This window comes from Aulonocara stuartgranti, assembly GCF_965226115.1.
Source record: "Aulonocara stuartgranti genome assembly, chromosome: 9".
NCBI lineage: Eukaryota > Metazoa > Chordata > Actinopteri > Cichliformes > Cichlidae > Aulonocara > Aulonocara stuartgranti.
Genome location: NC_138960.1, coordinates 27,505,993 through 27,529,332, shown reverse-complemented (window position 1 = coordinate 27,529,332; position 23,340 = coordinate 27,505,993). Strand labels below are relative to the sequence as shown.

At 40.0% G+C, this 23,340-nt stretch overlaps 1 protein-coding gene across 15 annotated transcripts in view; it reads right to left on the bottom strand.

Annotated features, from left to right (window-relative positions):
* The window catches only part of neto1l (neuropilin (NRP) and tolloid (TLL)-like 1, like), a 450,458-nt gene that overhangs the window by 65,817 nt on the left and 361,301 nt on the right, over positions 1–23,340 (bottom strand). For 5 of the 15 annotated variants that reach the window (XM_082546517.1, XM_082546513.1, XM_082546519.1 and 2 more), the window contains exons 1-5: positions 11,697–12,410; positions 11,399–11,483; positions 10,644–10,700; positions 10,398–10,532; positions 9,772–10,020 (exon numbers count right to left, since the gene is read on the bottom strand). In XM_082546517.1, the coding sequence (XP_082402643.1) occupies positions 9,772–10,020; positions 10,398–10,532; positions 10,644–10,700; positions 11,399–11,426 (469 nt within the window). In that variant the 5' untranslated portion in view covers positions 11,427–11,483; positions 11,697–12,410. Of the gene's footprint in view, positions 1–9,771; positions 10,021–10,397; positions 10,533–10,643; positions 10,701–11,398; positions 11,484–11,696; positions 12,411–12,585; positions 12,623–12,796; positions 12,819–13,113; positions 13,140–15,461; positions 15,511–16,999; positions 17,072–23,340 lie in introns of those variants that run through there. The other 10 variants (XM_082546524.1, XM_082546514.1, XM_082546523.1 and 7 more) reach the window with 9 other exon arrangements.

The window sequence follows — 23,340 nt, the reverse complement described above, 5'->3', positions numbered from 1 at the left end:
AATTTCAATCCCGGAGATATTCAGCCAAACAAGTGGCATTTAAAAAAAATGTAATATCTTTAATGCACAGCAATTGAAACTTACTGAGAGTAAACCGTCATGGTACTTTAAGTTGTTTTGAGGCTGCTTGTGAGAAGGTTACAGGAACGAGCATGTGCATTTGTGTATTACGAAGAGTCATTTGTATGCATGTTAGGCACACGGGCTTATTAGAAGCCACAAGGTAAAAGCCAATTGGCATCCTTTTATAGATGGTGGCGAGAAAAGCCACTGTCAGCTCAATGAATATTCAGATAGAAGCAGAAGCCTTGAGGGGACATGGAGCAGCCCCAGTCTTTTATCAGTCTTCCTCACAGCGCAGCCACAACCTATTCACAGCAATCCAAATCTTTCTCTGTATCACTGAATCCTCCTTTAATTTCTTCCATCTTTGTCTCTTGTTCTCTTCTCCCTGTTACTTTTATCACTCATATATACCCTTCCTGTATAGTCTTGCTCTTTCTCTGCCTCCATTTTCCGTGCTGTACATTTTCCCGTGTTGGGGAATAATGAGAGCCAGCAACAGTGGGTGGCCATGTGCGTCGCATTGTATAGGAGTGCCGTGATTAATCGAGCTTGCCAATTGGAAAATGCCAGCAAGGCCATGCCGTCAACACACTGTTAGTGTTAGTTTGAGAAAGAAACGCAGACGAACACACACGATTGACTTCCTGACTTTTCCACGTCCTTCCATTCTGCCAGAAAGACTTCAGTCGCTCACTGAAAGAAGATGGCTTTAAATGAGCTGCTGGAGCACGCCGGTGTACAGTCAATGGTCTGAGAAGGAAATAAAATTCTCTTGCGTGAACCTCAAAAATCGAAGACGAATGAGCAATTCGAGCTTTGACGAGGGTAAAAGGAGATTCGTGTTTGTCATTTTGACAGTTTTGTCAAGGTGTGCGACTCAAGGATGCAGAGCGAGAAAAATGCTTGGCAGCTCAAGCAAAAAGTGAACTGAGACAAAATAACACGGAACATCGTGCAATCTGGTTTACACCTCTATGAAACCAAATGTCACATGCACCTTTAGGACGACAAGCGGTCCAATTTAAACTGGCCTTTCTTATAGGAACAGTTTAGGACCCTGCAAGCTCACTTAATGGATCCTCTGGGCGCCATAGTAACCCTCTGCACACATAAGAAAAGGCAGGATGAGGCAGCTGAACTAAGCGGGCAAACTCAAGTTTTGTTGAACATAATACAGTCTATCTTTTGCGCTCTGCTTTGTGTAAACATTTTGTTCCATTATAATCATGTTGAGTATTTGTTCCTTGGTTGAACCTTGAAAAGAAGAATACATGAAATAAGCTGAAATAGGAGGAAACTCATTCAGTTGTAAACCATAAACCACTTGTCACGGTTTGCCCGTAAGCCTAACAGATGGTAATGATATACATTAAACCTCCATCACGGTCTCAGCAGTGTATGAAGTAGAGTAGCTGGTATATGGCCCAAGCTGCACTATTAGTTCATGAAATGTACCATTAACTCGTTTTATTGTCATTTTCTATAAGGGAATATTATATACTGGTGTGGCCATCTGCTTGAATCCGCAACTATTTTATTATTCTGCAATATTACGAGGATTACTGACATTCCACATTTCATAATCCCATCATGGATGCCCTCCTTCATTGTTGACATCATTCTTCCAGTAGCCAAACAAAAGCCTGCCATTACCTATTAGATTACCCAGAAGCCAAATGTGATTTAGGTCCCTTTGGAATCGGACATTTGCTCTTAGATGATAAGCTGGGAATTTAAAGTCCAAGCCGCTGCCAAACTGGATGTAAGGAAATGGGGGAGCAAAAGTGTAGATAATGAAAACAGAACGTTCATCATTCATCCCTGAGGAAGCGTCCTACTGATGAGAAGATGAAAATAAAAGTAAAATCCATCAAGCACGCAAAGCAGTCTGCTCTGTGATGCCATATGGAATCAGAGGTGCAAATCAGGAGTGATGAACAAACAAAATTCCTTCACCTTCCAACAATCAAAAGACCTTTTCAATCTGCTCTTAAGGGAATAACTCTCTTAGACGTTTTCGATGGGTTGAGGCCTTAATGTGTACAGAGATAAAACACAGAGCTCAATCTCATTCCTGCCTAATACAGCATAATGGAGAGAGTCGGGCTCTCGGCATGACAGCCATGGATCCACCACAGCGATAGGCTAATGAAACAAAGAGCCCTAGGCAAGCTGTTATACCTACAGAGGTAGGAAGAATGCAAAAAAAAAAAAAAAAGCCTTACAACACTCGAGCTAATTTCCAATGCAGTGGAGACCATATGCATCATGTGCACAATGTAGCAAACACAGCGTGCATACACAATAGAGCACTCTGTTGTGGATGTCGCACAGGAAGGACACAGGGGTTTGAACAGGAAGGCAGCCAAGATTTTGGTACAGATTGGAGAGTTGCATGGTGTAGACAAACACATGTACACACACACACACACACACACACACACACACACACACACACACACACACACACCCCACTCCAATCCCCACACCACACCACAAATAAACCCCCACACCAAGCATGGTTTACATTACTGCAGACTTCCAGCTACAACAGAGAGATGCCCTGACCCCAGAAGCATCTGTAGCTGAACAGCAGGCCTGGCTAACAAACCGCCACAGAGGATAGAAGCAGGAGGCAGGCTGAGCTGCTGATTGATCTGCAGCGTAATTGGCTAGGAGTGGCTGAAACAGCCAGAGGACGTAAATATCAGCCATCCCGCTGGACAGTGAGTTAAGTTCCACAAGAGCGATAAACTCTGACTGGTTGTCCCCTGAGTGAAGGCTTGTTGTCTGATAAGCTGGGGAACACTCTGTGCTGAGATTCCACTGCTGAGCAGGAAGGAGCAAGGTGTAATATCAGAGCAAAGGATGTGAGAGGAGTTGAGTGGGGCAGATGAACAGTCACACAAGAAAGCGGCACAGCTAAGTTCAATCACTTTTTTCCAACATATGTAGTTTTACAAGATAGCTTATATATCTAGCTGGTGAGAAAACCACTAACAAACCAGCTAGTTACCAACCGTAATTCTACAAAGGGAGTAATTAAAGGGAAAAATCCAAGTTAGTATCTTATTTAAGCAATATGGTGTAAATATCATAAATCGGAATGATAGAAACGGGGTTTTAATATTTGAGACTTACCTTTTAATTGCATGTAAATTTGCAATTTTCACATCACAGAAAGCGCAAGAATTGTGTGCTGTTCCCTTTCATAAACTTGGTGTGAACCATGCATAGCATGAGAGAAAATAGGAGAGAAGAAAAGAGGTAGTGTGCTAGCTGAAAACAGAGAGAGATGAGATGAGGGGAGCGAGGGCACGGCTGACCTCATCCACAGCTGCAAGAGGTGTGCCTGTAATGCTAACTCGCTCAATCCGTCTCATTTTGCTCAGCGCAGAGAGAAGGGAGTCTTTAGCTGAGCTCGGACGTACCACCTGTCGTTTGACGTATTTCACCTGATGCGAGCGCATGAGATTCCTCTTGAAATTAGATTTTTGTTTGGCAGCCACCACTCAAAAACAAAAAGTTAGAAAAGAAAATACGCAGGAGAGCCTATTCTCTTAACACAGGTTATTTTCTATTTGCTAAAGCCTTTAGCCTGATAGCGTTCCTTTGGTGAAACAATATAACACATGGGGAGTGTGTTAAAAAAAAGTACACCTACATGTGTTTCCAGTAAAGAAAAGAAAGACCCATAATAATCAGAGAAACAGCAGGCAGCCCTGAACAATCAGAAAAGAAACTCCCAGAGAATGTGTCCTGCACTGTAGGCAGCGCTAATGGCAATAAGCACTGGAGCAAAACATAAGGAGGGAGATAATTTTGTTGTTGGTGGTGGCTTTGTGATTTATTAGTAATGACTACATGCAAGAATCTTATTCAGGCAAACACACTGAGGTCTTAAGGGAACACCCAAAAGTGTACCATGGGAGATTTCTCTCTCCATTTCTACCTGTTCTCTGTGCTCCACTGAATTTGAAACCCTACCACTGCTGGGCCGAGGAAAATGAAATTTAACTCCCACTACCTTAGGTGCTATACCACTTTGACAATGTTTTTATTAGATTTATGATGGCAAGTGGACCGCATCTCACATGCACACACTACAAGACTGAAATGTGTTTGAACTAAGTGTTATCAGCCAACAACTGGATACATGTTTAGTACTTGAAAAAGATTTTGTAGTGTGAAAAGCATCATCTTTTTGTCTTTCGGGAGAAAAGAGCTACGAGGAACAATTGCAGTAGCTAACAATAGTTTGCAGTCGGGGAAGAAAATGCTTATCAGGAGAGAGCAGTCCAGACAACAATTACATTCAATACCTCGATACAGCAAAACATTGTACTGCTTCATCGTGCTAATTATTGGCACAAACTATGGAGCTACTCAAATGGATTCAGACTTACTAGAGTCACTGCATTATGACTTCCTGTGGTGGGGCTTATCAAATAAATGTGAAGAAAGTGAACAGTGGAGAAGGAGAAATAAGAAGGTTACCCAGTGGGACCCAATAGGGGGTGTTGGTTAACTAAACTGACACATAACTGAATGGTTGAAACAGTAGATCAGTTGCTATGGTGCAGTGGATAAATACACACTTCAGGTCACTTGAGGGTTATTTTTCCCTCTCCAGTTACACAGATATTGTGATGGATGGCAAATAACTGTGTTGCAAACTACTGAATATCACAGAAGTGCTACATAATAATACGATCCTGATAGATACTCCATGACTCCCACTTTTGTCTTTCTTTTACACTTTCATGACATATTGTGAGTTTTTGCAGACAAATGTAGAATATGCTCCAGACCTGTACTTCTCTCTACAGGCAAACTTTGAACAAACTCCCCTAAAACTGTCCTTATTACAGCCTAAAACACCTATGTGACTTCGCTTTCCACACACAATACCATAAATTACAACTATTATGAATGATTATTTACCTCTCTTTGCCTGTCTGTTGAATGTCAGTGTCTTTAGAAAGTTCACTCTGAGAGTTTGGTGGATGCAATTAAATAAAATGTGACTCAAACATTTAAATGTCAGTTGCTGGCAAATGGCTTTGGAAAGAGATGTGTTACTGGGAAGTTACTGAACTTTCTACCCAGCCCCAGCGATGGTGTCGCTGTACTCAGCCGCTTCCAAGAGAGACAAGTCGATCTCTGTGGTTCAATTTCCAATTTTCCTGTTTGAGCCCATCTAGGTTCAATCTCATGACCCTGCCTCCTTTGTGATGGGCCCATACATCCTATTCCAGATATAATACTAAATGCCATTTGACTCATTTCAAAATAATTCTCAGCCCAGTTAGAGCGCGGTTGGCTCTGAAGCACTGTGATCGCTCAGTGTCATCTTGATTACCAGGCACGGTTAAAATTTTAAATAGAAGAAAACATTAAGAAGATGTTCGATTAACATCTGAGGTTTCCTGTGGAATTTAAACGATGAGGAATATTAGATTGTGTGCGGCACATTTCAAAAAGATCGAACGAAAACCATTAAAACAGTCAACATTATAAATGTATGGTCGCTTTTCATGGAGCACCACAGTCTCCATATTTTATCACAAACCACACAGCATCTGTCTCAGTTCCAGGTCTTGGCTCTGCAAACAGCCGAGTGCAGGGAGCAAGAGGCGGGAGAACTTGCAGCTTTTATTTGCTCTGGCTTTCGCTTAAGGTGCTGAAACACCACTTAATCTACCAGTCCACAAGGGTCCAAGGTCACGGCGCCCTAGGACAACCTGAATAGCAGAATGCTGCTGAAATCCCCCAGCAGTTTTGAATGCACACATACACACAGAAACACACATACCACAGCTCCTCCACTGAGTAATTTCCCCTGCTGCACACGTTGTACTTTTATATTACACAATATAGAAGGCTGCCCGTCAACCTAATGCATTAGCTCTCTCGCTGACCTCCACGGATGATGCAAATCTGTTGGCCACAACTTCACGTGTGCTTTTAAAATATAACAAGCTTATTACTGTGCTGGCTTTTATGACAGACAACTAAATTGCGCTCATTATAGTTTCTTTCATAGCACCACACAACGGGCTTTTGCACACAATGGCTCAGTATCACACTTTTACATTTCGTCACTAGTTCACAATTACATCATGGTTCTGCCATGAATACATGTATAATCAGGCACTGTAATGAAAAAGGCAGATTAACACAAAAATAAAACCATAAGTTATAACGCAGGAAGCCTCAGGCCTTATTCTTCTTTCTTAAAATAGTTTTGTTTTGGAATATTTGCTGATCACTATTTAGTCTCAATCCCCTCTGGCTAAACAGGCTTTTTTATATATTCACTTGATTACTGAGCAGTATGTGATCAATTCTGAGATACACTGAGGTTTGCGTGCTGTTTCAAAGTGGTATTAAGACTACATGTCAAGACTAAGTGTACAGCATTTTGGTGTTTTTGAGAAACTAGTGTGACATTTTAACAAATACGCTGGTGAAATTGCTCTCTTGCAAAGAGTTCGCTGCCAAGACTGAAGCCACTCACATGTCTTTAAGCTACTGCCAGTATGACCAATAACCTTTTAGCTTAGTGTGAAGGCTGCAAAATGGTTACTTCTTGCACTGTGGGTGCCAGTAGATAATAGCATGACTAGCAAGTCTGAACTTCATTCTTTTGCATAAACAGCAAGACATATGCATCATCAACTCTGCCTCTAATTCAAAGTGAGATTAAGAAATTTGTCTGTAACTCATTGTCACTGTTCCCTCTTCAGAAGCAGTTTCTTTTTACAGAGCCTGCGTGGAAGTCAAGGTTTCTGCATGCAGTACACACAAACACACATAGATCCTTTTCTTAATGTTACTTTAAGTGACTTATGTGTTATACAGGCCATGTCTCAAATGGCTGCAATTGGGGAGCTGGGGAACCTAATGAGGTTTTGCATTTACGTGACAGCTAAGTAGGTGAAGTTAACTTATCAGCCATGTTGGATGTATGAGAATGTAAGGCCAAGTAAATTAGGTCCAAGTCAGACAGGCCTCGAGACTGGACTGGGCCAATCTACCAACCACCCGTTGCAAGAAAAATACGCATGCTCCCAAACTGGTTGGCAAGTGGTTGCTGGAGGTTGATGGCAGTCAACGTGAAAGAAAAATGTGTTGCCATTAATCTCCTTGTGGTTTCTTTTTTCACATACCTACTTGACTTTACAAATGCTTTCCATTTCCTCTTTGCATCACACTTTTTCAATTTTTAGTACTTTGTTTTTGCTAATTGACCCAGTCTCACCTATCCCAAAAAGGTTTTTGGTGCAGCCCTCTCTTTTCAACTGATTGTGCTTAGTGATAGCCAGGAGCATCCAGTAACAGCTCATGTGGAATACACAGTTCTTCCTCATAACTGGTAGTTGTATCACATCCAATATGGCGGACAACTCTCGTGCAAGGTATGAGTGATGTCATGTGAGGAACCTCTATATGTGTCAGGTGTTCTAATTCAGTCAGGTGGCTCGCTTGTGAGTCACACAGGCAGCTTGCCATGGCCTGGTAAGCTTCCATTATAAATCCTGCAAAAGTGCCAGGCAATCTTGTAATTAAAAATGTGTCTGAGTGACTGTAAGTAATTGAGTCGGAAGCTACTGTACATATACCTCCAAAATATCTGTCAAATCCCAACGTAACTTTGATTTCTTTGCAAAAAACAAGTTACAGCACAGTTTGAAGAGGGGAAAAAAGAATGCTGTACAAGTTCTGTGACACAATACACTGAGTATGAAGAATCTTGGTGTAACGTGTTTGACAACTAAATTGTGAGTCACATCAACAGGAACATTAAGTGCATCAAAGACTATTATATTTGGATCTCTACTGTCTGCTAAATCTCTTATATAAATATAAAAATTTAATACATAGCACCTTCAGACTTCAAGTACCTCAAGATCTATGCTAGGACATTAGATACTGGAGATTCCAGTCATTGGTTATTCATTCACTGGCTGCTGTATTAACCGAATTAGTCATCAAGAGCTCTGAAAGGACAGTAGCAGAATGTGAAGGAGAGGCACAATTTTTTCTTTATCTGGCAGCTGCTAAAATGACTGAGGAAAGAGAGTGAGAGGAGATGATTCATGTCAGCTTTGTTGCCACATCTTTTTTTCTTTTGCTTCCATTCATGAGAGGAGGGCTGTGTAAATTAGCATGGTTAGCAGAGCAGCTGCAGATGTGAGACACTATTCACACTGCCATATTTCAGAGTATCGAGTCGAGTGAATTCAAGACTTTTATCTTCATTAATTATGGAAATCATATGCCTCAGATATGTCCTGTCAAGTCAAGAGGCAAAGCTTTTCACTGTTCTCTAAGCAAATTTTCAATAGGACTCCCAAGAGAAGCAGGAAGGAGAAACAATACTTGAATTACACACCGCTGGGAAAAAAGAGGGGTCTTTAACTATCAGGGATGAAAAAAACATCCTTTATGTGCAACTCTTTTTCAGAGCAATTTTGAAAAATTACAGTACAGATGTTAATTGCAATTACCGCATGTGAATTCTTATTCACACCCATTAGGAAACAAAGCTATGCAGACTTAGTCAGGGTAAAAACTCAGAAAATGCTACTATTTTGACATTTTATGATCACCTTTAACATTTTGGAAACAGTGCTTATCTCATATATAATTATTAATTTTGGTCAAGAGTTGACATCTGCCTTTGAAGAATATTGGTAAAGCTAATCGAACATAAATACAAAAGAATCTTTGTGTTAATGAGCGAGCTTAATGGTGTGCTCCTACTCAGATAAACCAAAGCCAACAGAACAGAATGACACGATGGGCAAGGCTATGGTACTGCAGTGTGCGCTGAGGTGAAGAGGAGTCAGTATGAACAGCATGAAATTGAAACCCTTCCCTGAGGTAAAAGTTGGGTTTATCCCCAGGCTGCTTTGTCAATATACAGTAGAAACCCGCAATTTCCTATGAACAGCTTCACCATTCGGATTTCCACAAAGCAATCGGAGATAAATCTGCAGCTCTCTCCCTTTTCACCCCAATAGCTTTCTTTTCAACTGCCTGCAGCTAATAGCGTGTTTTTCAGATGAAAGGTTCATGTACTGCATGTGTTCATTATTTAAACAGTGACACGCTCAAATATCCGATGGTAAAATGCCCCAGAAGGTTTGGAGACAAATTGGCATACTCTATGCATTTCCTGGCACTATGTCTTTCAAGCCTTTGACTCACTAAAAAAAAAAGTTGACAGTGTTATTAAACCCAGTCAAGTGTGGGTGAGTGAATATTAAATCATTCTTATGCCCTGATTCTTTGTCACCAATCCTCATGCTGCTTCAGTAATGCTATCACGACCAAAGATGAGGTAAATTAAAAAACGCCAAGGTTTGTGTTCGACACTACAGATAGGTTAGCTTCTCCCTGTGAATCAGTGTTGATGAAACCGTTCCATGTCTCTACACATATAGAGAGAAAAACAAGAGCGAGCCAACCAGTCACAAGAGTGTCCCAGCCAATGACAGCATAATGCCAATGGTAACAGTGAGCGTGTGCAGACAGACAATCAATAACACTCTAAGAGGCTTCCACAAATATCAAGGCCGAGCTCCCCAGATGATGTTCGTTATTCACTTGGGAACCTGCTGTTAGAGCTATAAACTCTGAATATGCTTATAAAGGAAGTCTAAAAAAAAGCCTAAAAAGCTACAAAAACAATCATACCTGCAGTAAAGTTGTAACTTGCCGAAAATCCCACTGCTTCCAGTTCACCATCCGTAACAAATTTTATCCACAGATATCTGCCGCTACTCCTGATGTCAGGCGGGCTGTGCTGACCGCAGTACCGTCCGAGAATCGGGGAGAAGCCAAACGGTCCATCTCGTACCTCAATGTTGTCAAATTTACATTCCCAAGAGGACTCGATTGAATAATTCTCGTCAAAGTGTAGGTCGATACAATGCCTTGGGGGAGCTGCAAAACACAATGGAAATAATTACTACCTAGCACAAAGAATGGCGTAAACTATTAGTCATGCTTTCATCGATGAACATTCAGCTTCTTTCATTATCAGCGCTCAACTCAAATTCTGGCTGTTAGTCAAGTCATCTCTAAATAACGAGAGATGTTATTTCCACATTCACTTTGGTACTACATTAATGAGGCTATGTGCACTGACACACAAAAAACATGTTTTTATATTTAAAAAAGGCTTTCTAGGCTTGCCAATCAGTCCAATGTGTATCATCACTCACTGAGGATAGCCTCAGTAGTGCTTTAGTTGAGAATAAACAGCTAGATCGCGTTGGCTTTTTTTCTTCACTACTGCTGTGTTTAAAGAGATGATTTACCTTCAAGGATGTAAACACACTCTGTGTCTGGGGGGTATTTGTTTGGGTAATTGGGAGAAGTGAAGAGCCCTCCTTCTGCTTCCTTTACCCACGTTCCACACTGACCTGCAGGCTTCACTCCAGAATTGTTTTTCACTGAAATATACACACACATACATTATGTATTTGATAGTGTTAAGCATATACATATAAATTTGAACAGAGGACATTTGGACACCAAAAAGACAAGCTGGTGATGGCTATTACCTGCTGTATCCTTCTTTGTTGCCCCACACAACCCAAGTATGAGTAGACTTGCAACAACTGTAAGGAAAGAAAGATGAATTCATATTGGGGTTTTTTTGGGGGGTGTTTTTGTTTTTTTTAATTACACTAGTTTTTGTCTTTGTTTTGTTTGTTTTTTTCATTTAGGTTGGAACAAAGGTATTAATACTGTATTTATGTACGTAATGTAACAACCTGGTCCCGACCTAAAGGAATTAAAAAAACACACAATACCTCCAATAATAATAATAATAATAATAATAATAATAATAATAGTATAGATCACGCAACCTATAGGTCACGTAAGAACATAACCTACAGGCTGCTACTAAAAGTCTCTTCCAACAAAGACTACACCTATATAAAGCCCCTTTTAGCCAAAGGCTTCAAAATTATATATTTTTTTAAACGATAGGCCCACATCACAAACTGCAACAATCTCAATATGACTATTTCCTGCCATAAATAAAACTGGAGGTTAAAAAAAAACTTAAGACTGTGACCTTCACTGTGAGTTTACAGGTTGCAGGATGCGGTGCATCCGTTTTTCATCTCATATTTGTTTATCCCTACTGAATCACCATTTTGTTCCTATGTTGATTTCGATCTGTTGCTCTGATATTTACAGTCCGTCTAAACTGATTAAAAGATTATCATGCCGCTTTTGCGCTTGGGTAGGACAAACATTAAGAGCTTTTCAGCAAGTGTGCTTCAGTTGGTGAATACGGATGTCTTACCGTGATGGAAGCTGTGCCCATGTAGCATGTCTGTTCCTTTCACAAACGGCTTTAGGCTCAACTAATTCCATTTAGATTAGGAATACTTGAAGAGAGAAAAAAGATAGAGATGTAAGTTTCTGAGTATTCACGCAGAGATATCGCTCATGTTATCAAACCTTTCGGTGGTGGGTTAAAAAAAAGCGAAATTTTACTCCTTATTAAAATCTCAGAGAGAGAAAAAAATCCTTCCAGATGTGTCACAACAACTACTAATCACCAGTTTCATATAAAACCAAAAACAGTTCCAAACACTCGCCCGATTTCCATCCAAACGTTTCTAGTACCCCTTGGCACGTTTGATGCACTGAAAGGATTAATAGTCCCTTCATCAGCCCTTCTCTAATCGCTCCACCTTTGCAATCTTCTTTTAGAAAATATCACGGGCAACCTTGTTTTGTCCGCTTTGGTCCCTTTATCAAGAGAGATGATCCTTCAAGAGCACGTAAAACCACGCTACACTCATCTCTGCGGCGTTTTCTGTACTCTTTTGCGCTGCGTAAAAATCTTCTGGAAAACAAGAGGTTGCCAAACAGATACAAAAAATAATAATAATTAATTGATTTTTTGTTTGGCTTTCATTTGTCGCCCCGTGTTTCCCCAAAAAAGCTGTCAGTGTTGTTCTCACTGAGTCCCTCTGCCTGGGTTTCTGTCAACTGCCTGAGTCCCCGCAGCCGGCAGGAGCTAATGTAAGATCTTCTTCCTCCTCCCGTTCATTCACCACCGACTACGGCCGTCCAATGCGCCACAGTCCTCACGTACTTTTGACGCACGCATCGAAAAGTTCTCCAGAACACGACTTCATCACACACACGACACGCGCACGTGTTTGAACAATAAAGCACGCGCTGCAGAATTCATTTTCACTAGATCCACCGCGCAACATAAAAAGGGAAAGGTAAGCAGAAAAGGCAAAGGGGATTGGAAATGAAATAAACAGTCGAGGAACGCGAAGGAGCGAGGTTAAACAAACGGAAAATGCACTGTTAAGCATAAAGGAATCTCAAGTCATATTTCAATGGTCGAAAAAAATGCACATCGCCTTCTTTTATCAGATTAAGAATCCACCCATTTGTTTCTGCTGTGTTTGGGAGCTATCCTAAAATGCATAAGTAGGCTAACGTAGTTTATATAGAACAACAACACACCTGTCATCCACAAACAAGTGACCAAGGATGGCATCTTTAGAAATTCTGCACTTCATGTTTCCAGTTTCTACAGAAATTGGAGCGATAAGAGGACACAGAGAAAACTCCACTTTTCTTTCTTTTTTTCTAAAACCGTGCCAGCGACTTTCCTGTAGTGTGAGTGTCAGGATGCATCTGCACTCTTCTACTGACTGTGTAGTCACTCTCACACCTGATGACAAAGCTGATCAGAGGGTGCCCAGGGACAACTCAGGGGCTCAGGCTCCCAAAATAGTTTTTGGCTCCCATCAGACAATATCCATCTTCAGATACTCCTACTGCAGTGGCAAACTTGGACTCGGTTTTTCTGTGCATTTGTTATTGTTACTGGTTTGCATTTGCCCCGCAACTGCGATCAGCTTCAACAGAACTGTTCGCGATAGTGGACATTTATGTCTCATCTTTTGCAGCATGACATACTCCTGTACAACTTTGTTTCCTTTCCTGTCTCCCTCTTCCTCTGTGTGTCTTTCTAGGTCACAAACCCACCTGAGATTTGTAAGATAAAGATTCACTATCGCCTCCAACGTCCTTCTCTTAATTACATCCTGTTCCAGAGATTGGCTTGTTACTCTTCACTCTAAAACTGTTTGGTTTTATAGCAGGTAATGTAGACTCTGAAGGTGCCATGCTGACTTCAAGAATACATGTGGGAGTGGAAAATCTCACAACTCTTTTCAACTAATAGGCTCCCGCTAATCTGTTATAGAGTGATTTAATGGACTTGGGATTTGGACCCCCACACACGAACCAAAGCTTAGCCACTCACTTTCTTGCTACTGTACAAAAAACTCCCATGAAACTTGTAACCCGCTACACAGTGTAGCTCGCTCTGCTCCCTCCAAAATCTCACAAACACACAAAAATGCTGAAAATTTTTTTAAAATGTCAATTTCTCAGCAAAGGCAAAGCTTATTATAGATCTTCGAGTCTGAAGGGATGTCAATAATATCATACAATGCAGTGCCCAAAGCTTGTTATTGATCAGCAGTGATGCTGTGCCATCTGACAACTTCATAAACACAACGGCACACATTTCTGATGGGTAAACTCGGAGATAAAGCAGCAGAGCTACATGGGTATTATTCAAATGAGGCTTATCTAGCCTACTGTATGCAAGAGTAGCCTTAGCGAATTTAACAGCAGCCTCCAGTTTAGCTACATAAACCGCCTCTTTGACTCAGTAGCACAGAGGCAGTGGGAGAATATCAGAGAAATAATTCATTCAACAGCAGTCTCAAAGTCTGCCATTTTTAATTAAGGAAGTCTATCATTTGGCTGAAGATAAGTATTGCGCTGTGTCGGCTTTACCTACATTTGTAATTGTAATCAGTTTGGGGAATTGGGAACATTCAGGTCTGGAACTATACATTTTACTAACAGCACGCACATAACTAAACAGCCAGTTCAATGAAGTCGTTCATTACACATGTTCTGCTCTGTTTGCTGTTTCATCTTCAGTTAAATTTCACGATTGCTCATTGTCTAGAGGCAATTTAACTCCTACAGTCTGTGCCCTCAACCCCCCAAAAACAAAACAAAAAACCCCATCAAGGCGCATGAGTTTCATTTAAAACATGCAAAAATGCACTCACAACAAGTATATTACTCTGCTGCATACGCAAAACAGAGAGTAATTCACGATTGCTTCCTGTTCATTTGGCTCAGACCTCATGTGCAAATTAGGCATTCACCTTCTACTTACTGTCATTATAATGACACTGCCAGCACACTTTCTTTTTGTCATTCTAACAGGGGACAGTGCTAAAGCGGATAAACACTTAGGCTAATGCCTCTTGCCCACTGGGACTCAAATTAACCTTATTAGTGATGCACTGAGCAGCGTGTTGGCTTAAAAAAAAACACAATTTATTTGTCATTTGAGGCGCCTTGTAGTTCATTAAGCAAGACCCAGTTACAAGAAAGGGTTGCTCCGTCCACGGGCAAATTTTGAGCTGCTCTTTATGCTACATTAGCTGTCTGGGTCTCTGGCGATAGGCTGCCTTTATCCTGGCCCTGCACCTGGAGCTAGTAAGAAAATAATTCCATGAGATGATAACCCATAAACTACTCGTGGTTTTATGTTTGTTGGCAATACAGCATGTCATTTTAGGTCCTGGGCTCTTCGTCAAAAAAAAAGAAAAAGAGCATCTTGAGTTATGCAAACAGGGTGCGGTGTGAAAAATCAGATTGAAGGCAAATTATATTTGACATACAACACAAACAAAACGGGAGAAACGAATAACACTCACCACTTTTGCAGAAGATAAATTCTAATATAGAGGAAATTTAAAGTTATCCTGTAAATAAGTTTCATTAAATGTTAATCTGATGCCGATTTTCTGGATTAACCAATGAATCATTTTCTCTTTAACAGCCAGTAAGTAAGGTTTCAAGGAATCTTTGTTTTCATGTTGCTGAATTTGTAAAGAAATAAGACTTTTTTTTTTCTGCACTTTTTATCTGTTTATCAGCAAACTGACTTCATATCCTTTTACCCAAATTTGAGTCGTCAAACAGGTCGGAGAAGTCAGACATTAATTAATCATAACATTCAATGACTAAGACAAATTTTTCTGTTCAGGAATGGGAGTAAATAACTGTAATTTGGCATCGTAATCAAAAAATAATGACGTGCTTTGCAATTTTTTCCTGCTCTTTTGTAAAACAGTAAATTTGAAAATTCATGGATAACAACAATAACTACACTTTAGCATTAAAAATATCATTTTGGTCAAAGAGCTTGTTCATACTGGTGCACTAACTATTACAGAAAAGTTTGGAAATTACCAAAAGTGTTTTATGAAGGTAACATAAATTTTACCAAATAAAAATACCTGACAGTCTTAGAGGTGACGAGTCGATGCCAAGGCTGTAATCCATTCAACAAAGCTGTAAAATTGAGTGCAATTGATGCCTGACTTTGTTCTTATTTTGCTTCACAGCGCATACATGATGCTGTTTATAGAACATTCGGGGTCAAACATGATTTGTTACCTTGGCACACTATTAGATTTAAAGATGGATGCAACGTGAGCTACCTGCCCTTGGGGTGAATATTTTAAAATATAAGGACACCGGACACAATATTGTGCAGCGCACACTCCTAGCATCACTCTCAGGATACGTATTTGGGGGTTAACAGCGTCAGTAGGACAGGAAATAAAAACCCCACCTACAATGACTACAACTCATCCACTGATTGTGTTAATTGATAACTTCTAATGACCTTCAATCATATTTTGCATGATGAACTCCAAACATTTGGTTCCAGCGAACCATAATCTGAGAAACTTTAAACACTCAGCACTAATTTCCCTCCGAACTGCTCCACATTCATCTCTCTCAGTCCCTTCAGTGTTTCTCCTCATCTGTCAATCACTGTAGCTTTATCCATCCAGCAATTAATCTCAGCCCAAGAGGGGCAGCTGTACTGTCTATGAACCTAAATGTCTGCTGAATTGCTACGCCTGGTCTGCAGATTTCTGCTCTAGTTACAGGATTGAGAGGAATTACATCTGCGTGTAGTCCTTTATTTTAACCACTTTTCAGCAAATTCTTTTTCAGTGTTTCCTCCACATGCCTTTCATTCCTTCATTCTTCCCATACACTCAAGCATGAAGCAAGCAATGGCTTGCTGTTTCACAGCATTTGCACTAACATACCCTCTGCAATCTGTTCTGTGGATGAAGTCCCGAGCCCCTTTGTTTAACCGACTGTGTAATTCGTCATTTGACCTCATTAGCCACGTTGAAGGGGGGGGGGGTGCCATGGACACTGTGGACTGGCACTCTGCGGGTAATAACACCAGCGCAGGAGTAAGAGTCACCAATGTCATACCACCGCCTAAAAAGGGGGTTATTTTAGATTGATATACTGTATGGGGAATGATGCAAGAATCACAGCTTACATGTATTTTGAAAGGTAAGGGAGATGTCATTAGCTAATAATATTATTTTTGAGGAAATATGCTATATTTAAAAGATAAAAAATTTAATATCCACATGACATCAAAATATTTCGTCATGCAAAAAAGAGTAAGATATTAAACAAAACACTTAATACTTATAATTGGACGAAAATTTGTTTCTGTATTTACTGAAGAGACGCAACAATCGACCAGCTAGGGACCATTTTCCCGCCCTCACCGGTGACTGACTGGGTCAGTCTGACATATGTCAGATCACGAGCCAATTTGATTTCTGCAGGTTCCACATGCAAACAGTTGTGCAGAAAATAGTCACACGCATATTTATAGCCATATGCTAACATCTCGTTAGCATTGAAAGCTGTTCACTGTGAGTGAAGACACAAAATAAACTATGGGGTGACCACCGTAGTAAAATGTGTGTGTAACAACAAACAAAATCACAACCTTAAATCTGTCATCCTTTTGAACATGGAGATTTTAAAGACACTATCAAAGATAGAGTGGCTAATGCTAAAGCTGTGCGGTGCTCAGAGCCAGCCTCAAGCTAGCAGCCTTGAAGCAGAAAGCTGTTCTGAGAAAAAGGGTGGATTTCTTGTTGTGTGGTGAAGTTATTATTAGAAAACTAATGTAAGTACCTGACATTTGTTTTGTCATATAAATCTGTTGTGGCTACTTTTCTTTGCTAAGGTAAAATATGTTAAGTAAAAGTGGGTGTACAGCAATTCATTTTCAGCTAATCATTTATACATCTATTTAACAGCAGAACACTTTGTTTTCAGTTGTTCAGTGAGATGATCGGGTAATAGACTATGGCTATGTTCACACTGCAGGTCTTAATGCTCAATTCCGATTTTTTGATCAGATCCGATTTTTTTGTCTGCTCGTTCACACTACAAATAAAATGCGACAGCAAACGCGCTCCAGTGTGAACGCTCAAAGCGGCACGCATGCGCAAAAGAAGACGTCACACACAACGCGCTCTGTTTAGACCCAGAGCAAACAATATTGTTTGACTGATGGCCCTTAATATAAAGACTTCGGACTTTACGTTTCCCAATTTTTGCTTTAAGTTATTTTGTTATTTACATAATAATGTAAATAATGAATTCTGAGATTAAAGTCAGAATTCTGAGAAAAAAGTCAGAATTCTGAGATTAAAGTCAGAATTCTGAGAAAAAAGTCAGAATTCTGAGATTAAAGTCAGAATTCTGAGATTAAAGTCAGAATTCTTTTTTTTTTTTCCAGTGGCCCTAATCCTCTTCCGTAATGATCGGATATGGGTCGCATAGGGTCAAAAAAATCGGATTTGATGCGCTTTCGCCTGCAGTGTGAACGTAGCCGCATCAAATCGTCTACGTTCACACTGCAGGCGATTGATGCAGCGATTCTGTACTGTACAGGAGAGACGTCACAGAGGAGATCGTCTGCAGCGATCAGGACGCAGGACACAATGTGAAAGGTGAAAGGTGAACCACGTTATAGCGAGGGACCACTGTAATTGTGAAGGTAAGTCACAACATACCCTTCGTAAATACTAATGTATAGAAACCCTTACCAGCAATCATTCATTTTTTTGTGTGGCTTTTTTTCAGGGTTTGTTAACATGCTGTGTAGGTGTGTACTTGACTAGCTGATATCACATAACGGGGAAACATCTGGTTTGACTATTCTTCACCTGTAGTTTGAATGCTGAACATTTGCCTGTTTAAATCATAAGACCAGTCACTATACAGAGATGTGCTTCTGAATGTGGTCGATGTGTCTTCTGCTGCAATAATGCAGTTCTGCTTGTGTTGAGTGATGTAAACAACTGATCGCTCTAAACTCTTTAAACGTCAAAATTAGATTTTTTATGACACAACAGTGGTGAGTGTTCCCACCTTCTGCTCTTTGTAACTTAACACGATCTTTCTGTTTTCGAGTTTTGGACATGATTTTGGAGTATATCTTCGCAGTAGCGATTGACCGCAAAGTAAAGCTACCGGAAATGTACAACCCTACATCCCGTCTCAAACCAGGAAGTTAGCATTTTCTTGTGCACAGGGTCTATTTAGTGACGTTAATCTTTAAATTATGAAGTTGTAAATCATAAGGTCCACATGATACAGAATCAGTGATCACTTGCTGTAAAATAAAAGATGCATTTTGTCCTTAAAAAATAACAAATTGTAAGTAGTTAATCTGCAAATTTTATGAAAAGAAACTGAAAAACTGAAGTGTCGTGTCAGCTGAAATAACATGTTGAGGTCATTCAGGTTATAACTGTTATAAATATGTATTTTGGTTTTTAATTTTCACTTCCTCACCAACTGTGGAAGTGTAAAAATGTTATCCGCCCTCATCCTGTGCTCAGTGATGCCCCACTGTAAGCTGGCATGGACAGAGATCATTTCCGCTGAAACGCCAGGTGAGCTCCGTGGAGTGGAGAGAGATGACCTTTTATATTTGACCCAGTGTTTAAAGATAAAGCATAACTGCTAAGATCATCTCACCCTTAAACATGCCTGCACAGTTTTCACATTGTGACTAACCACCGTGTTTGCTCATGGTACATTTCACTCAGTTAGCAGTTACACTGCACTCAGTGACAGTGCAGTGGAAAATGTCACAGAGAAGCATGTATTTTCTTTAAAAAAGTTAATCAGGGTAAAATCCAATAAAAATCCAGTTATATAAAATAATCTAAATTAAATATAATTACACCAGCTATCATCAAATTCTGTATTTAAGAATGATACATTTTGACATCTTAATTTCATCTGTGAAAGGAGAAAAAAATTGTTACATAACATTACACGACTCTCCAATATTAGCTTTCTCATCTCCCTTGCAGGCAGTGTTGGTCTAGAAGCTGTGTGATGTGAAAAAGTCTTGACCTACTCATTGATTTGTGTAGTTGTACCACTGGTGTGTGACAAATTCAGTTTTCTGGGGCAGAGTGCACCAGTTGATGCCTATAATAATAATTTTGTCTAAATGAAAGAGGAGAGAAAGCTTTATGCCAACTTTGAGGTTGTATATCTGAAGTCAAACAGTGGAAGGTGCTGAGATTTTTAATATCACGGTAAAATGTTAATTTTCAATTTTGTCTTACCAATTAACTGATTGATTAACTTACTGCAAAAGTATAATTAGAGGCAAATGCAATCTCTTCTGGAACTTGCAGTCCTACATGGTTTTTGCAACAGGCAGGCAAAATGTTAACAAACATGTCCTATCTCGTGCTTTATTTCACATATTATGACACAATTTCTCCCTAGCCTTAACTTGTACTTAATCGTGTTAGGGATGAACCCACCGTTAGGCAAAAAAGTCACAGAAGCAAATTTTCAAAACTACTATGATGTTCCACAATTTCAATTACTTTTCCCAAGTGTTGTCTGTCTAGAGTTAAGTAGAATCACATGTAGACCAATGGGTTTAAATTCATACATTTAATATGAGCTCGAACAGCAGATTTTCAGCTTTTTTTCAAAGGGTTGTTTACTGAAGTTTTGCATTGTTTGTAACTGTTTAGGAATTACAGCCATTTTTATACAAAGTTTCCCATTTTCAAACACTTTTACGTGAGGTCTGTTACCTTTCTATTTATGAAATATTACGCAGATAAATGATGTGGAGTTAGTGCTGAACCAGAATTTGTTAGTTTTTGACTGGAATTCTCATTACTGTATGTGGTCCAAAGAAATATTGACACAAATGAAGAATTTCATCACTACAAATAGTTTATGCTTGTCATTATCGTGCTAAGTGGAGCTGGCATGAGCCAAAAATGCCATCACAAAATGTGAAAAGATGAGACTTTCTGAAGAAAACTCAAAAATAAATAAGTAAAAAGGTTACAGTTTCTTTGCTTTCTGTTTTGACTTATTCTGCTCCTATACCCGCACCGATGCAGACCTATTTTTCTGAGTGGCAATATCTATCATTTATCCAAAGGCTGCACCGAGTCTGGCGTGCCCTCAGGCACCAAAACCAGCGAAGAAGCGATGATGACGTCACACTGATCATAAACTAGGCTAGAGATGCTAGTAAAGCCTTCAGGGGTGGCCAAATCAATAATTTGATAAATTCTTTAAAAAGGACTGCACTGACAAGCTCACAGGCCTCAAAGACCACAGAAGATAACTAAAGTGGATAATTGCATCATGCTTTTCTTGGTTCACGATATCTAGCCAAGACAAGAACGCTCTTGAGAAGGTACATCGTTGTCAAATGAAGAGACACATTTACCGGTTACACATCCACTGTGGTGGTGTAAAGAGGCAACATTACAAAAAAGCATCACAGCAGCAAACTTACAGTACAGACCTATCATCTCAAGTTCCTACATCTTTAGCTGCCCTGAAACAGCATCAGTTAGCATGCGATCCATTTCTGAGTGTTTGTGCCGCTGGATTGTTGGGACGACCTCATCTCATTTGGCTTAATTGTATAGACTTTGTATCTAATTGTGCCTTTTGCAAACTTCACTTCACATTTGACATGAAAGCACAAAAACACATTCTTTCGGCTACTGAACGCTAAATTCTATGTTTGCCTTTTACCAAAGATGTAAAAATTTCAGGGGGCATACAGGCTCAGACTCACAGGGTGGTGCAGCAGCCGGCTGTGGCTTTCCCTTTCTGTGGACTTTCTCTTTTTGTGCGTTTTTGTTACTGGTAAAGTACTTTGGCTTCCTTGACTACCCAAATATTTGCTTAATTGTCATTGGCTGTGGGTCTCAGTGGTGTCAGTAGGGTAGCAGTAAGCTGATCAAAGAAAGAAAAACAGATCAATAAATTACATTCTATAAATCAAACAGCTCAATAAAAGCTAGTTTCCCCCCAAAGCTGTTTACAATGGGTTTAAAGTCAGTATTGTCAGTATCTGGGCACAGGTCAGATAAAATGATGGATAAAACTGCAATGAAACTTTCTTGCTAGTATTATCCTTATTATATTAGTGCGATTTCTAAGCCCCAGCAGTCAGGTGGCAAGAAAAAATGCAATATAACAGTGAACCCCAGGACGAGTCAACAACAGATATTTCCACAGAGGTACTTTCAACGGGATTTCTTAAAAAAAACAAAAAACAAAGACATTGCAACATATGGATCTATGTGTGAATCATAGTCTTGCCCAAATGTTGCAATATGGCAGCTTAATAATTAATCTCAGAGGGAGGCTCTTGCCATTGCTGAAATCTTGAACCATGTAGATTTGTGATGCTGACAAAGAGTCATTTTTCTTTTCTTTCATATCAATAATTCTTCTTTAGTTTCTATACTCGAGCCCATCTTTTTGTTAGCTAATTGAGTGCAACTCATTTGTCATTCACTTTCATTGCCACTAAAAGGAATATTGGAAAAGCAAATGGGCGGCACGGCGATGCTGTGTTTAGCAGTGTCACCTCACAGAGTTCGAATTCAGTCTGGGGTCTTTCTCTGCAGAGTTTGGATGTTCTCCCCATGTCTGCATAGGTTCTCTCCAGGTCTAAAACCATGCACTGGCTAACTGGTGATGCTCAGGTGTGAACATGAGTGTTTATGACTGTCTGCCTCTCTGTGTATCCGCCCTGTGGCAGATTGGTGTCCTATCCAGGGTGTCCCCCACCTATAACCCAATGGCAGCTGGGATAGACTCCAGCTCTCCCACCATGACACTAAATTGAGTAACTGGATAACTGGAAGAAACTGGGTGGTTGAATATTAAATGTGATGTTATTGTGTTTTGTATTTAATCAGTTAGAAGGGGCTGGAGGCTTAGATTGGTGAGTTGGTATGAGTCTATTTTTTTGTTGTTTTTTGTAGTTTATAGCACATTCTTGTTGACTGTGGCCCATAACAGTGCAGTGCAGGATTATCTGTTGGTATCCGCTAGATTATTTGTCAGCTTTATTGAATTCTTGCCATTAGTTATTGTTGATATCTTCGTACATCAGCTCTTAACAAACACTGGAGCACCAGGTAGCCGAAGAGTGGCGATAAAGCAAGGTAGAAAAATACAATGGGAGGATGTGGGGGAAGGGTGGAGGAGACAAGAGGAAAGGAAAAGAGGAGCGAAAGATGATAAATGATGATGGTGTGGCCAAGGTGGCTCGTGAAATGAACAAAGGCTTAGCCAGCAGCAGACCACAGGGAGCAGAAGGTGCTTCACAGACCCACACCAGCTCAGACCCAACTCAGCTAGATTTACTAGGTGTTATTCATATTTCTGATATCTTAAACTGGCAATGCTTGCTTGAAGGCCCGGGTTTGTTGAGTAATAATAAATTCTGATAAAGCATCCAGAACTGGTACCAGAGGGTGACACGATACAATGAAGTCCCAGCGCACATAATAATGTTATTACCTAACAACATCCTCCTTGTCTTCAAAAGAAATCACCTCAGTTAGGAAGTGCTGATGTATCATAGATAGTTTAAATATTTCTTACACTAAAACCTACTTAACCTCACATGTTTTTGGTTTTGCAAACAACAAAAAAAAGCGTTATTATTCTCTACAGGTTCAGACCAGTTGAAATAATCAATCATTGTTGGTTAAACAATCATCGAGGACAAAAATCCCCTTTAAACCCCCCCCAGAAAATCAATTATTTCAACCGTGCTGCGGGAGACATAATTCTAGTGTTTTTAATCAGTCCTTTCTGTATTCAATGAATGCTAATCACGAAAGCAGCTGACTCCCTGTGGACTGGTAAGGATAGTGTTGTGTCAGTAAGAGATAAGATTTTTGCTTGCTAACAGGAGACAATAATTACTCAGAGGACACTGTGATGTTGGAACAAAAACATTTGTTGTTG